Below are 16,782 nucleotides of genomic sequence, written 5' to 3' on the forward strand. Positions count from 1 at the left end.
TCTTGTTGGAGGCAATGTGGAGCCAAAGGTAGTACAAGTAAAAAATTTTGGGACTGTAAAAGCATTTGTAGCTTCTGGAACACAGTTTTTAAATGAATTTCCTCCGTTACTGGCTTTTTCATCAAACCAAATCCTCAATTGGCCCTCCCCAACCTTACCATTGAGGTGATACCAACCCAATTTCGGAGCATAATAACCCACATACTTATTGCAGCCCGACTGACAATTACGGCCAGATGGAAAACTACCCAGGCCCCTAACACTAGAGAAGTTATCCAAAGAGTAGTAACACAACACTCCTATGAAAGGCACTTTGCTACTCAATCAAACATGTCTCAGACCTTTAATGAACAATGGTTACCTTGGACCTCTAGATTTACTGAAACCATGTAACCTCAGTTAAATCTCCTCCTCTGGTACAGTTATTTTTATTTTCACCTTTTAGTTCTTTATATTCTATACTTTATTTTACTATTGTTAGTGACAGGGCTGGATTAACGTAGGGGCTATTGGAGCTGCAGCTCCAGGCCCCTAGGTTAATATAGGCCCAGCCACCCAAAAAGAACATGGAAAGCAATGGGTCAACGGGAAGAGATCTCCCCTGACGGGCCCTGCATTCCACATGCACCGCCTGGGCAGGGTGGTGGGATTGATAATGGGCACTGCATGAGAAGTCCTAACAAAAGCCTGGGGCATGCCAATGCAGGGCTCTTACAGAAATCTGAGGCTTCCATAGTGTTAGGCTTGCACAGCTGTACTCTTTCAGCTCAGAGTGCGCGCCATTACAGAAACATGGCAAATCAAATGCCAGGCTTCCCTAGTGTTATGCCTGTGCGGCTGCGCTACTTTTGAGTTTGGGCGCATGCCAGCACAGGCTCTTGAAAAGCAGAAGGGTGCCCAGTAAAAGGCCCACCAAAATCCTCAGCACCAAGCACATGATGCTCTTAATCCGGCCCTGGTTACCGACATTGGCAAGCCTACTAGAGACAGTTTTATATACAGTTTATTCTACTTCTGATAAAAATATATAACACTTCTGCGCCTTACCTATATAGGGAGGTGTGGCATCCACATTGTGAGGTAGGGTGCTCAGTCCCTCCAACTAATAGGGAAAACAAACAAGTGCTGGTGTGTAACAATTTGCATTTTACAACTGTGTTTATATTGAATTTGAATACTGTACTCTGTAAGCTACTATTGTATTCTTTGCTTTATTGTTCATGTTGAAACTCAATAAAAAAATGATTGAAAAGAAATCTGTGTCACTGTCTGCCTGAAGTAACTGGATTGTTTAACCATTTGCTTCCCAAGCCTATTGTGTCTCAAATAGAAAAATCATCTTTACTTTGCTAGAAAATTACCCCCCCCCCCCCCCGAACCATACCAGGCCACATGCCCTCAACATGGAGAGGATGCTTTGGGGTTCCCATGTTGATGTGTCCTGCGATGTAACTCCATCTTCGATGACACCGTCCGATGGCCCCTAGAAAAAAGAGAAACCAGAAAAAAACTCTGCCTCTATGGGAGACTGCAGGCTTTTCCCAATGACAGCTGTTATATAGCTGAGGGCGGGGCCACCTGGTGATGTAAACGGGTGACCCCGTCCCTTCTGACGTCATAACAGCTGTCATTGGAAAAAAAAAAAAAAACGCAGTCAGCGGGAGCCTCCCATCGAGGCAGGGTTTTCTTCTGGTTTCTTTTTTTCTCAGGTCGTCGGGCGCCGTGATCGAAGATGGAGTTACATTGCGGGACACTTTTTTATTTTTTAATAAAGGACTTGTCCCAAACTATATCCTGTCATTTTTACCATTTTGACACTTTTTTTGGTGAATGTGTAAGGGTACAATGTACCCGATACTCATTCGCATGGGGGGGGGGCGGGATCTAGGAATTCCCTTGTTAAAGGGGGCTTCCAGATTCTGATAACCCCCCCCGCCCACAGACCCCCACAACCAATGGGTTGTGGGGATGAGGCCCTTGTGGGGACCCTAAAGCATCCTCCCCATGTTGAAGGCATGTGGCCTGGTACGGTTCAGGAGGGGAGCCGCTCTCACACCCCTTTTCCTGCGGCCTGCCAAGTTGCGTGCTTGGATAGGGGTCAGGTATGGATTTTTTAAAATGATTTTTATCTATATTGCTGGGATCCGACAATACATTACAGCCATGGGCAGTTACATTTCATTTTTTTCCTTTACAAATGTAATTTTACTGCTCTCATTCATAAAACCATGTACGGCTGCCATGTAAGCAGCCTTACATAGGTTGGGGCATGGACTCAGCCCCCTGAGCCATGATTGGCCAAAGGCACCCTGCCTTTGGCCAATCATGGCTCTCAAAGCAGAGCGCGCTGTGATTGGCAAAAGCATGCAGGTCAGGTGCATGCTTTGGCCAATCAGCAGCCGTCAATGCACTACGATCTCGCCATTCATTATGGAGCTTTCCACGGGCGCTCAAATTTCCCGCAAATGCCCCATATTGTTTGGTGTTCGGCGATCGCTATATATTCTAGTCGAACCAAGGGCTCATCCCTAATAAACATAGAATAGTTCACGCCACAATCTATGCCACACATTTATAATAAAAGCGTGATTAAAGGATAGATGATCACCACCACTTCTGTGTGCAATGCCTGCTCTCCTCATCGCTAGACCCCCTTGGGTCAAATCACGCTTTTGTAATAAAAGCCATCACATTTATACGAATCCTCCACCGTTGGATAATGGATCCTGAGTATTTCCTCTCTGCACACCTTGGAACCAACTCTGTAGGCTTATGCCACATACACACGACCGGACTTTTTGACGGACTAGGTCCGACGGTCTTCCCGACGGACTTTCGGCGGATTTCCGACTGACTTTCCGAAGGAACGGACTTGGCCACACACAAGCACACCAAAGTCCGACGGATTCAAACGTGATGACATAGGACCGGACTAGAATAAGGAAGTTCATAGCCAGTAGCCAATAGCTGCCCTGTGCCGGTTTTTGTCCGTCGGACTAGCATATAGACCAACGGATTTTTCGACCGGACTCGAGTCCTTCAGAAAGATTTGAAACGTTTTCTTTCTAGGTCCGTCTGACTTTTGGGGAAAAAAAAAAAAGTCCACGCACGATCGTAATATCCGACAGATTCATTCAGTCGGACCTAGTCCATCGAAAATTCCGGTCACGTGTACGCGGCATAACATGCTCAAAGTAAACGTTTTTTAAAAACACTCAGACGGCTCTCCATGGAGAGGATTCGTTTAAATGTGATCACTTCTATTACAAAAGTGTGATTTGAACCACGGGGGTCCGTGGGTCTTCAAACTACAGGCAGTGCCATAGTTCGGATTCTAACCGATGGCCCAAGTGCTACCAGGGAAAAATGCTAAAAAAGGTCAGCAGTACCACCCTGCAATTCTGGGTGCAATGGCAATTTGTTTTTGGGATCATGTATGCCCTAATAATGAGTGTAACATGCAAAAAAAAAAAAAAAAAAAAAAAACAGACACTAGCATTTTTGCAAAGAAAATAATTTATTAAGAAGGCAGTATGCACTTTGCAAAACTGATTACATAAGAATCAAAATATTCTTTCCAAAATACTTCTATATACAGGACAAGCATTATATAGTATTCATTTTATGCAAAATAATTATACGTTTTTTTTCTGATAGTGCAGAATGTTCTACGTTAGGCAAAGCCCGATGGCTATTGTTCTACAATATGCTAACAAATAGCAACCAATTATAATTCCACCTTCATTAGTCTCCGGTTTGTTCATATGACTATATCTTGGTATAGTTACAGCCAGTGATCGTTAGGCTAGGTTCACACTTATTCTGGTGCAGAATCGTGTGCAGATTGCACATGTTCCCACAGCCGCAGGCAAAACACACTGCTCTTTAGCAGACTCTTAGGGGTTCTATTAATTCTTAATGGCACCCCCACACTCGTCTGAAAACGCAGCACACTTTCGGGTGCATAAAGCCGCAGAAGTTTTTGAAAAGGTGCAGAGACCTCTTTCCCTGCATTCCCACAGGTACAGCAGTCTATTCAAATGAATAGGCTGTTGTGCCCATGCAAACGTTACACGCAGGAAACGCTTGTATATGAATTTTACATCACGCCAACAATCCTAACTAGGAGACCTCATGCACACTGAACCTTATAAAAACGCCAGTAGCTTCAGCTATAGAATGCTGCGTTAAAAAACGCAAGTTTTGCAGCATTTTTGCATTAGCGTTTTTTTTTTGCAAAACTATACTCCCACAAAAGCTTATGGCTTAAAAATGCTCACAAACACTGAATAGACATGTTTTTTTTTGTTTTGTTTTTTACAATTTTTAGAGTTAGGGTGTTTTTCCAGCTGAAAAACTCCTTTTTAAACCAACAAATTCTGGGTTTTTTTCCAGCCAGAAATCACCCTGCCAAAAACCACTGATAACAGCCTATGTATGCATGGACACATAGGATAACATGCTGGGGAGTTTACTGGCTGCAAAAAAAAAAAAAAAATGCCTTAGGCCAAAAGCAGCAGCTGTAAAAATATCAAGTGTGCATGAGGCCTTATAGCCGTGGTCTACAAACTGCAGCCTGGGGGCAGTATGTGTCCCTTTGCTCGTCTCTATCCAGCCCTTAGGCACTATTCTTCCCTCTGATAAAAGGCATTATGCTCTCCACTGACACCAACAGTGGGGCGTAATTCCTCCCACTGACACCAATAATGGGGCATAATTCCTTCCACTGACAGCAATGACTGGCCATCATTTCTCCAACAGACACCAACATTGGGGCGCCATTCCTCCCACTGACACCAATGATGGGGTGCTATTCCTCCCACTGACACCAATGATGGGGTGCTATTCCTCCCACTGACACCAATGATGGGGTGCTATTCCTCCAACTGACACCAACATTGGGGCACTATCTCCCCCCCAATACCAAAGATGGGGCATTGTTTACTCCCACCGACTCCATGAAATTTTCTACTCCCACTGGTCACAATCCGGCCACCCTAAAAGCCTGAAGGACAGTATTCCGGCCCTTTGTTTAGAAAGTTTGGAGACCCCTGCCTTATAGAGGCACTCATTCCTGGTTACTGGATTATCAAAACTTTTTGTAAACTTTTTAACGATGAAGAACCTTTCAGGTCTCAAAAATCTCCGGCTAATAATTATTTTTCAGTAAAATTAATGCAAATAAGAAATAAAGAATAAAAACAAATAATGCTAATGGTCAGAAAGCTGTTGTGTTGCCTCACATTGGTTGTCAGTAAGTTTCCCCCTTTTATTAGTGGTCAGTGGAGAAAGGCCCCTTTATATCAATGGTCATTACGGATCCCCCCCCCCCCCCCCCTTACATGTCACTAAATGGATCACTGGGGACAGTGGTTACCTAAGGGGTTAGAAATTGCTCAAGCAACCCCTAGCAACCTCTGGAGGAACCCTAGCTTTTGATGGATCCCTGGTTGAGAAAAGCTGGACAATAGACATGTGCACACAAATATTTTCGGAATTCGTCCAAAAAAAAAATGAATTTAGTTACTCCCGAAATTCGTTTTTATTTTATTTTGTTAAAAAATGCATTCGTCCAAAAAGGCGACGAAATAATTAAGGTTGAATACATCATTGAAGGCTTATGGGGTCTGCTAAATGTTTTAAGAAGATTCGTCGGAATAGCTTATAGGCGGAAGATTCGACAGAGCAGCTAAACTGTACGACGGCCGCAATCGTATATTTCCGGTTGAATGTTCTGCCTACAAGCTATAGTGCAATTCTAATGTTGTATGACACTAGTGATAATTATATTTATTAATTAGTTGACCAACATTAGAATTCTTGTATAGGCTATGGGCGGAGCATTTGACCATAAATGTCCGCTCGTGGTGATTGCTTCTTAGAATCTTTAAGTTGAATCTTTTCTCTCTATGTCGAATAATCTTGAAAAGTTAGTTTAGCCACATTCAACCTTTTTTGCTATTGGCTCTATAATGTCGAATCTTTTCTCTCCATGTAGAATAATCTTGGACTAATAGAGCTTAGGTTAGGCACATTCGACCACAGGTTCAATGGACACAGATTGCCATTATCAGCGTCATGTCGAATCTCCTATCTATATCGAACTGTTGTCATGAAAAATAAAATAAAAGAATTTATGTTGGATCTTTCGGTTTTTGGATTCTGCACGTTACGAGAACGAAAATAACTGAAATTCGGACGAAAACAAATGAACATATCTATTAGACCAGTGTTTCTCAACTCTAGTCCTCAAGGCGCCCCAACAGGTCATGTTTTCAGGATTTCCCTCAGAAGACACGGCTGTGGTAATTACTAAGGCAGTGAAACTGATCAAATCAATGGAAATCCTGAAAAAACATGACCTGTTGGGGCGCCTTGAGGACTGGAGTTGAGAAACGCTGTATTAGACAATACACAGGTGGCTGTTTATAAAACAAAAAATTGCTGTGCAAATGTTTCATTTATTCACATAGCCATCACAAATACTACATCTACCATGTTTACCCCTTATGATCATCAGCACCATCTGGTGGATGTAATGCAGTATTTTCCTAAAATGGATACAGTCATCAATAAACTCCCAACAGAGATGTTCAACCGTTGTACAATTTATGCAAATAAAAAAAAAAAAAGAAAATATTTTGGCAAGAGCTGGTTTATAATGCTCACTGAATGTAAAACACTTGATAACAGCATTTAAAAAATAAAATAAAAATAAGACTAAAGCCCAAAATGAACATTCTTGTTTAATGCTGTAAATCCATTCTGGCTGCATAAAAACAATAGGTATGAAAGCATTAATGCTCATTTTGTTTATAAAGCAGCTCTAGTTCCTTTAATATAGCCTGTTCCCGAGTGAGTAGCCTGCAATGTAGGGCTGCAATGCTCTGCGTGAGAGGAGCGGTCCCCTCTGCAGACGTGATTTTGCCCCCTGTGAGTCAGAACTACAGCTCTCCAATCAGCAGTAAGCATGAGCTTTGCCAATTTGAGATCTGTACCTTCGATGTCCTCTTCTGCCGAGTGGTGGTTAAGGGACCCGCTATTTTAAAAGGAAATTGAGCCCGATTTATTCACTGCTTTAACATGGATGGTTCAACTAGGCTTTATACGCTTATGATGCCCAAGTATTGTCTTTATAGTGCTGCCCACGATTACACTGCTGCCCTAGGCGTAGGCCCATGTGTGCATTATGGTAAAGACAACTATGCTGCTGTGACTAAAGAATGAGCAACACCAGGATGAGGGTCTCTGTATTTGCCCCTTAAAAAAGCCTTGATATGTGCTGAACCTACAGCGATCATAGAAATCATAATACTCTTACCAGTCAAACAGCTGACTGTTGCTTAACACTATAATATATTGTATAATAGATTTTAAGATAAGGTGCAAAAATGTTTTTTTTTTTTTTTTCTTATAAAGTATTGAAAAGCTCCTGTATTTTTGTCCCTTAGGTAACAGGCTACTAGAAAATAAAGACTATGGTCATTATAAGCAGTCAGGGTCTTAAGGTGACCATACACTATACACTTGAATTGTACAATCTCCTTTAGTTCTACCATCAACAATGTTGTGCAAGGGCCTGCCTGATTTCATACTAATTGAATAGATTGTTTAGGTGGGTCTTTCTATGATATCTTTATGGTCATGGCTTTTTTTTTTTTTTTTCAGCAGGAACGCAGCTCTGGCACCTCTACCATTGAATGTATGTAATGGCAAGGGGTGCTGGAGGATCTATTGTTGCTGGAAGGGGTCTATAGTTGAGCATGTCTTTTGTTGCTAGTGGGGGAATCCATTGTTGCTGAGGGTGGGGTTTCTGTTAAGGAAGGTATCTATTGTTGCTGGTGGGGAGGGGGGTCTACTTTTGAGTTAGAGGTCTATTGTTGCTGGCTGCTGAATGGTGTATTGATGTTGGCTGCTAGATATATTTTTGCTAGATATATTTTTGCTGAAGGAGATCTATTGTTGGTAGTGGATCTATTGTTAGTGGTGGGGTCTGTTATTGCCGTAGGTATCTATTTTCTTGTTTATCTTGTTATAATTTCCAAAATTCATACAAATTCATAAAAAAAAAAAAAAAAAAAAAAAAAAAAGATACTTGCTTCTATAATTTTCTAGACATGTGCAATTCGTTTAGTCCCCAATTAGTTTTTCAATGAATTTCGACAAATTCGTTAATTTGGAAATATCCAAATTCACGAAAACCCGCTTAACAAACTTTTTCCGAATTTTTGTAAATTCGAAAAAAAAAAAAAAAAAAAAAAAATCAGAAATTCTTAAATTTGAAATAGTAATAGTTAATAACTAATAACTTGACTATTAAATTGTAGGTATTGGAATTTTCTTTTCAAATTCGGCTGTTAGTGAAGGTAACCAATACGAATTTATCCAAAGTTGCGAGCTATCCGAAATAACGAATCTAAACACGAATCTAAATCCGAAAATTTATTTAAAGTTACAAATTATCTGAAATAACGAAGGCCGCATCTAAACAAATGGAACGGAACAAATAATAAAAATAAAAAGTTTTTTATTATTATTATTTATTTTTATTAATTTGTTCCGCTCTATTTTGTTTAGATGCGGCCTTCGTTATTTCAGATAATTTGTAACTTTAAATAAATTTTCGTATTCGTTACGTTCACTAACAGCCGAATTTGAAAGGAAGTTCCAATACCTATAATTTAATAGTGAAGTTATTGTTAGTTATTTCAGATTTTGGGATTTAGGAGTTTTTTCGAATTTACACATTTTTCACATTTTCGAATTTACGGATTGCGATCATAACGAATGAGCCAAAAAAAAAAAACTAAAACGAATGAAACGAAAACAAACCAATTTTTTGGCAGTGCACACATCTAGTATTTTCTAAAAGCAGTACTGGAAGAGGTCAAGGGCAGGGTTTCTCAACTAGGGTTCCTCCAATGGTTGCTAGGGGTTCCTTGAGCAATGCCCAATTTTTGCCTCTAAGATAAGTTCCCACTAACACCAATGATCTTTTTAGCTATCTGTAGGGGTGAAATTCTTCCCGAAGGCCACAGATGTAAGGAACATGCTTCCACTGATCATCACACCAATGTATCATGAGTTGTAGATATAGCCATTTTTAACAGGGGTTCCCCCGAGACCAAAAAGTTATTTCAAGGGTTCCTCCATGTTGAAAAGGTTGAAAAAGTCTGGTGTAGGGGATGATTCGAAGGGACGTCCTTAAAGAGGAAGTAAACCCTGATGAGTTTACTTCCTCTTTCATTCCCTGCAAAGGTAAAGCATAATGGACTACTATGCATCGCATAGTAGTCCATTATGTGTCACTTACCTGACACAGGAGCCAGCGAAGTCACCGCTGTCCCCTGTAGTCCGGCGCATCCATCTTCTCGGTGGGTTTCGCTGCTCTGCCGCTGTCATTTGGCGAAGCCGCGATGACCTCACTCCCGCGCATGCGCATGGGAGCCACCACTCGCGGCATATGGCCGTTGACCGCGGTGCGCTCAGTGTGCCTGCGCGCCGCTGTCTACAGCACATGCACCATAGACAGCGGTGCCCGTCTTTCGGCAAATATCTCCTAAACCGTGTGGGTTTAGGAGATATTTCTTGGACCTACAGGTAAGCCTTAATCTAGGCTTACCTGTAGGTCAAAGTTGGTTGTAAGGGTTTACAACCACTTTAAAGGTAGGTAGGGGGCAGAGACAAGGGGTGACTTGGAAGGGGGGTGTACCTGTACCTATTGTAATGGAAATTTGTAGGTTCTGTAAATAATTGTATTCTATTTTATATGTATTGCACACTGCCCTCACTGTGCACACGGCACTAATAATGTTTTCAGTACATGTTTTGCATTCTTTCGAGTCCTGATTAGAATTAGCCTGCCTATGTTACGCCCCTTGTTACCATAAACATACAATTGTAATAATAATGTGATACCTACGTAATCATGTGTACAAAAACCTTCAAATGCGTCATAATAAGGGAGAACGGTTATTTGGAAAGATGCTGAGCGTATCTTTTGTGTCTGTTCCCTACTGCAGTAGTTATTAATTTGGAACCACTAATCAATATGAGGATAGGAGTTGCCCATCTATAAAATATCCATTTCACTATCCTCTGAGAAAAAAAAAAAAGCCCTGGTTTTGGTTATTATAGTGCACTTGTACAATCAGATTGTATAGTATATGACCAGCTTTACAGGTGTGGAGGAAATACAACTAAACATTAGTAACCCGAACTTGTAGTTGCTTTAAGATCTTTCGATCCTCCAACCTTATAACAAGATTTTATACCAATACATTTATATCAAATTATCACCATTTGTTGAATATGTCATGGTTTTAATACTGCCTGCTTCAGCAGCCTAGAAAAGACAGTGCTATATTCTGAAAATACTACTGTATTAATGCGGACCTAAACAAAATTGTGTGCAGGCAGGCTCTTTTTTTTTTTTTTTTTTTGCAGATGTGACATGCTATGCATCTTCTGCAACTAAACAAACTTACCTATTATGTAGAATGTACATGAGGCTACACATGCGTGGTTTGGTCTGCATTCTTGGCGCACCTCGTGTCGGAACGAACTCTTGCGTATATATGCGCAGGAGTTATGTACTGAAGCAGTGATCACCCTGGGCTGGTTTAGCATACATATTCACAGGAACACTTCTTTATAGTCTAGTGTGACTGCAGATCACCTGGGGGAGTGGGGACAATCGATCCCTGGAACACTTCAGATAAAAAAAGGTCCCAATGTGAATGAACCCCAAATTTAGTTTAAATCGGCTTAATACATTCCAGGCATGCAAAGTGTTTTTCTTCCCCTGGAAACCAGCCACATTACGAGTAGAAAAGCCCATCTCCTGCCAGCACACTGTAGCAAAGGAACCTTGATCTTTGTATGAAAGAAGTGATCTCTCTGCAGAGGTCCAGCTCCACTACCTGCTGATTAGAGAGCTTTAGTTCTGTCTAATCCTGGGGCATGTCAGTCCTTCTTAGCCCTTGTACACACGGTCGGACATTCCGACAACAAAATCCGTAGATTTTGTCCAAAACTTGTGTTGCATACACACGGTCGGACAAAGTTGTCAGAAAATCCGATCGTACGTAACGTGATGACGTTATTTCGTTACGACGGGACTACGTTCAGGCTAGTAGCCAATAGCTTTGGTCTAGGAATTTGATCTGAGCATGCGTGGTACTTTGTCCGATCGGAATTCTCTACACACAATCCGACAAAGTCCGATAGGATCATGTTGTCAGAAAATTTTATACCCCAGCTCTAAAACTTTGTCCGTCGGATATTAGTAACCGAGGGAGGATTCAAGGTGTCCGGGTGTGCTCTCGGCTTGGAGGGACACCACAGCTCGTGGAAGTGACCGGGGGGAGGACTCTTCGGAGGAGGGCCAACAAGTGGCATCCTGGAGAAGTGCCTGGTTGCTGAGTTGGGAAGGACATTGACAAATCCATGCTCTTTCCAGTACTATCAAGGAGACAGAGAACATTCCAGGTACTGAAGAAAAAGGTTCCTGTTCACACTTAGTTACAACTTGTACACGTTCATAGAATTGTTTCAAGTTTGAATCAACGTGCTGACTGCCATGATCTCTGGCTAGAGATCTGTTCAGCCTTGAAGTACCCAGCTGCGCGTGGCTACTCTCTGGGTGGAATTAGAGACTGTTATATTTGCAGTTCAAGGTACCCGAGTTCTTCACCCGTGCCCTCTGTTCCCATGAGGGACTGTGATACTGGATGTTATCACTGCAAAATAAAACCTTTCAAAAGGACTTTGTGTCAGCGTTCAAGTTGTTGGGTATTAACCCTGGGAACCCCTAGACGTGGAAGGACAAGTCAAGTAACCTGTAAGCCCAATAAGTTAAGGCCGTCCTGCAAAGGGTTATGGCCGCTACACCAGTATGAGACAAATTATCAAATTGTCATATGCCACTTTTATTAACAAGCAAGCAGGCATATAGAAATTGGCACACTTTTTTTTTACATACGCCAATCTTTGTTAATCGCCCCCCCCCCCCCCACCCCCTTCCTTTGGTTTTGACGCACTTGGAATGTATATTTAGCCGATTTAAACTGAAAGTTCAGGTAATCGTTGAAGTCTGATTACCAAGAGCGGAATTTTGATTGGTAGATGCTTTTATTCCCATTGAATAAACCAGTAGGATTCTGGATATAAGTTTAGAGCTCTGCTCATTTTGGGTAGCCAGACCTCGCTCTGCACCAACTCTAAATTCCCTTTTTATTATAAAGCTGGCAGTGGTATTGCAGCGCTGGTGTCATGAGGAAACAAATCTGGGTTACATTCTAATGCTTCGTCTTTAAATTGTTCTAATTTTCCAATAGGCTGTCACTTTAAAAGACAATTCAATTGCCCAATCACCTTCTCCTCCATACAGTTTCCCTTTCACCAAGGCAGCCGATGAAAACTTGCTGTCAAGAAGAAATTGATATAGTTTCGGGAAACAACTTCCACCCGCTTCAGGATACTGAACAGTAACAAAGTAGGGGCAGTTTATATTGGTCTGATGAGACCCTTTCAAATTATTATTTAGTTAGCAGATAGTATAACTTATAGAAGGTGTTGATCTACATTGCCTCTTTTCAATAGAAGAGAAATAGAAAATTATTATTAAATAGCATTTAATTCGTAATTTTCCATCTGTCATAATAGATTTAGCGGAAGAGGACTTGCAAGCTTTGCCCCGCGATTCACTACTTCTGCATTTTCTTTGTTCTGAGACCTACAGTAAAGTAAAAATGAAATGGGTTAGACAAACATTCACAACCAGTCCGTTCATTATTAACCAGAATTAATTTATTGCTAAGGATCTGCTCCACTGGGCAAGGCTTACGCTTGTATATAAATATATACTGCATAAGGCATCTATGAAGATGAATCTACCACGAGGGATAAAACCTAGAGTACAAATAAAAAAATAAAAAATGCAATTATTGCCTAGAACAAAGAATCCCAGCATAGGTAAAATAAAACAAAACCTAAACTGGGGAACAGCCCTATTTTAAATTGACCTTTTCTTTAATATTTCAGCCTCTGCTCCATAAAGGAAACTATAATTTTCGCATTTACGTAATAGTATTTAAATGTTTAAACGTTTATAGAGCATTGTTTCATAAAATACAGTCTATTTTTACAAATAAGCATTCATACAGGGTACTTCCTTGGCTGGTTGCTCTACATACTGGGCTTTCTAAAAGAAAGCCCAGCACTACCCTTTCAAATACTTGGTGGCTCTTACTAGAACTTCATACAGCTCCATATTATGAGATGGGCAAGAAAGAGGAGGTACAGTGCCTTGATAAATTACTCATGCCCCTTGAAATGTTCCACATTTTGTCATGTTACAACCAAAAAGGTAAATGTATTTTATTGAGGTTTTATGTGATGGCCTAATACAAAGTGGCACATAATTGTGAAGTGGAAGGAAAATTATATTTATTTGTAAAATATTTTGAAAACAATTATCTGAAAAGTGTGGCATGCATTTCTAGTCGGTCCCCTTGAGAGCCGGTTCACACAGGGGCAACTCGTCAGGCAAACCTAGCCACCTGACAAGTCACGTCCCGTTCTGTGCAATGGAACCGTTCTAATCGGAGCGACTCAAGACGTTCTGACTTAGAAAAAGGTTCCTGTACGACTTTTGGGGCGACTTGCATTGACTTCTATACAGAAGTCATTTTGCAAGTCGCCGCTCAAGTCGGATCCCGGTCGCCTGAGGCAGTCGTGCTGCCTCAGTGTGAACAGACTTTAAATCTAGTGGAACCAATTGCTGTCAGAAGTCACCTGATTAGTAAATAGAGTCCACCTGTGTGTCATTTAACCACCTTCAGACCCGGACCATTTTGCTGGCTTAAGACCAGAGCACTTTTTGCGATTCGGCACTGCATTGCTTTAACTGACATTTGCACGGACGTGCGACGTGGCTCCCAAACAAAATTGACATCCTTTTTTTCCCCACGAATAGAGATTTCTTTTGGTGGTATTTTATCACCCCTGCGTTTTTTATTTTTTGCGCTATAAACAAAAAAACAGCGTTCATTTTGAAAAAAACGCATTATTTTTTACTTTTTGCTATAAAAAATATTCCCCAAAAATGTATAAAAAAACATTTTTTTCCTCAGTTTCGAACAATATGTATTCTACATATTTTTGGTAAAAAAAAAGAAACGCAATAAGTGATTATTGATTGGCTTGCACAAACGTTTACAAAATAGGGGATAGTTTTATGGCATTTTTATAAATTTTTTTTTTTTTTTTACTAGTAATGATCGTTGCGATCAGCCATTTTTATTGTGACTGCGACATTATGACGGACACATCAGACATTTTTCACACACTTTTGGGACCATTGTCATTTATACAGCAATCAGTGCTATAAAAATGCACCGATTCCTGTGTAAATGACACTGGCAGTGAAGGGGTTAACCACTAGGTGGCAGTGTAGGGGTTAAGTCTGTCCTAGGGGCATGTTGCTAACTGTGGGGGGCGTGGCTGTGTTGTACACATCACTGATCTCTGCTCCAATCACAGGGAGCAGAGATAAGTGTCACTGTTGCTAGGCAGAATGGGGAGATGCTGGTTTATTTTAGCATCTCCCCGTTCTTCCTCCCTGTGAGACGATCACTAGTATCCCCGCGGTGAGCAAGTCCACGGGACCCGCAATCGGTCTCACGGAGGTCCCGACTGGGGCACGTGTGCCGTCAGCGGCTCGCATGCAATGGCACGATGGCAAATTTAAAGGGAGGTACCTGTATGCCAATTTGCCTGTCCGTGCCATTCTGCCGACGTATAGGTGTGTGCGCCGGTCGGGAAGTGGTTAATCACTTGCAAACCCACTGCAGTTTTACGTCGGTATTCGGTATCCTCTTCTTCAGCGGGCGGTCCTCTTTCAGATAAAAGTGGTCTCTGTGGTGGATTCGTCACAAGATCATTTGGTGGAGGGAGATCCTTTTCCTGGCTTGACATGGAGACGAGTGAGGGGAAGATGGCCCCCACCCGTCTCCATATTGTTGCGGCTGCCTCTCTTTTCTGGAACCATTTAACTGGTATAAACAGGTAAACATAGCAACTATATTAGCCACCTAATATACTGTCCTCCAAGGATGCAGGCCAAAAACAATGTTGGTTCACCTCTATGCAACCCCTTAGGTATGCAAGTACCTAGGTATGCAAACATGCAGGTATACAAGTATTGATGCATTTATGTATGTGGTTCAAGGCCAATAAGCACACACACCCATGTGCCCCCAGGAAAACAAGCAAATATGCATGTAGTCCCAGGCAAATAAGCACATATGCATGTAGTCCCAGGAAAACAAATACATATGTACAGAGGTGGCTCTTTAATTAGGCGGTGGCCTAAGGCCTCACTCTCACAGGGGCCTCACGGCTGCCTAATTTGGCCGACCCACACACGGAGCATCAGTTTTTGGGGAATGTCTCTCTCCCTAAGTGGAGATCCTCTCTGCTCCAGTAAATTACCTGCATTGCCAGAACCTTGTGTATCCAGGCTAAATCCTGCTGGAGCAGAGCCTAGTGGCTCCAGTGAATTCCCCGGCAGTGGGTACTGTGGGCACACCTGCCCTCAGCTTGTGTGGGCTGTTTGGTGTCCAACACACTGCAATCTGAACTCGGTGAGAGATGCTGGCTGCCTAATCAGCTCTGATGTCTACAGACAGGAAAAGGAGCCGAAAAGGAGGAGGATCCCTATCCTGCCTGTCAAGCTTCCCCAGCAATGGTGGGACTGTCATATACCTGACCTTTCTCCTGCCTGTCAAGCCTCCCAGTAGTGGTGATACTTCTGTCCCAGACTCCCCCCTGACTCCATTGTCTCATCCACCACTGATAACTTGCTTGAATTCTTTTTTCCATTATGGGCGTGAGTGGGGCCTCATGTCTAAGTTTTGCCTAGGGCATCACAAAACCTAGAGCCGCCTCTGCATATGTATACAGCTTAACCACTAGCCGACCAGCCGCAGTTATACTGCGGCAGGCTGGCACGGCTGTGAAAATTGCTGTAGCTGTACGTCACTTCTTTATGACATCATAGAAGGCTCGCGGGCGCGCCGCGTGTCCCCCGAGCCGTTTGCGATCTGTGTGTATAAACGCACAAATCCGGGTTCTCTCAGGGGAAAGGAGACGGATTGCGTGTTCGTACTAGGTTTGAACACCAATCTCTCTCCTCCCCAAGTCAGTCCCAGCCCCCCTACAGTTAAAACACACCTAGGAAAGTTAACCCCTTCCCTGCCAGTGACATTTATACAGTGCTTTAATCAAATGCTATTTTTAGCTTTGATTGCTGTATAAATGTCAATGGTCCCAAAATAGTGTCAAAAGTGTCCGATCTGTCCACGGCAATGTCGCAGTCCTGATAAAAAAAAATTAAACAAATTTAAAAAATAAATAAAAATCACAGATCGCCGCCATTACTAAAAAAAATAATAATAAAAATGACAAATCTATCCCCTATTTTGTAGACGCTAAAACTTTTGCGCAAAACCAATCAATATACGCTTATTGCAATTTTTTTACCAAAAATATGTAGAAGAATACATATCGGTCTAAAATGAGCAAAAAATTCGTAAAAAAAAAAAATTGGGATATTTTAGCAAAAACTACAAAAGTGTTTTTTTCAAAAATTGTTGCTACTTTTTTGTTTATAGTGCAAAAAATAAAAACCACAGAGGTGATCAAATACCACCAAAAGAAAGCTCTATTTGTGGAGAAAAAAAGGACATCAATTTTGTCTTGGTACAACGTTGCATGACT

At 41.7% G+C, this 16,782-nt stretch overlaps 1 protein-coding gene across 3 annotated transcripts in view; it reads right to left on the reverse strand.

The window, feature by feature from the left end:
• Window positions 1-12,626: 12,626 nt before the first annotated feature.
• The window catches only part of INF2 (inverted formin 2), a 188,674-nt gene continuing 184,518 nt past the window's right edge, over window positions 12,627-16,782 (reverse strand). For all 3 annotated transcript variants that reach the window (XM_077466809.1, XM_077466808.1, XM_077466807.1), the window contains one exon: window positions 12,627-12,736. In XM_077466809.1, coding sequence (XP_077322935.1) covers window positions 12,708-12,736 — 29 coding nt within the window. In that variant the 3' untranslated portion in view covers window positions 12,627-12,707. The remainder of the gene's footprint in view (window positions 12,737-16,782) is intronic.

This window comes from Lithobates pipiens, unplaced genomic scaffold (assembly GCF_037356315.1).
Source record: "Lithobates pipiens isolate NorthernLeopardFrog02 unplaced genomic scaffold, aLitPip1_a1.2 Scaffold_37, whole genome shotgun sequence".
NCBI classification, from domain to species: Eukaryota; Metazoa; Chordata; class Amphibia; order Anura; family Ranidae; genus Lithobates; species Lithobates pipiens.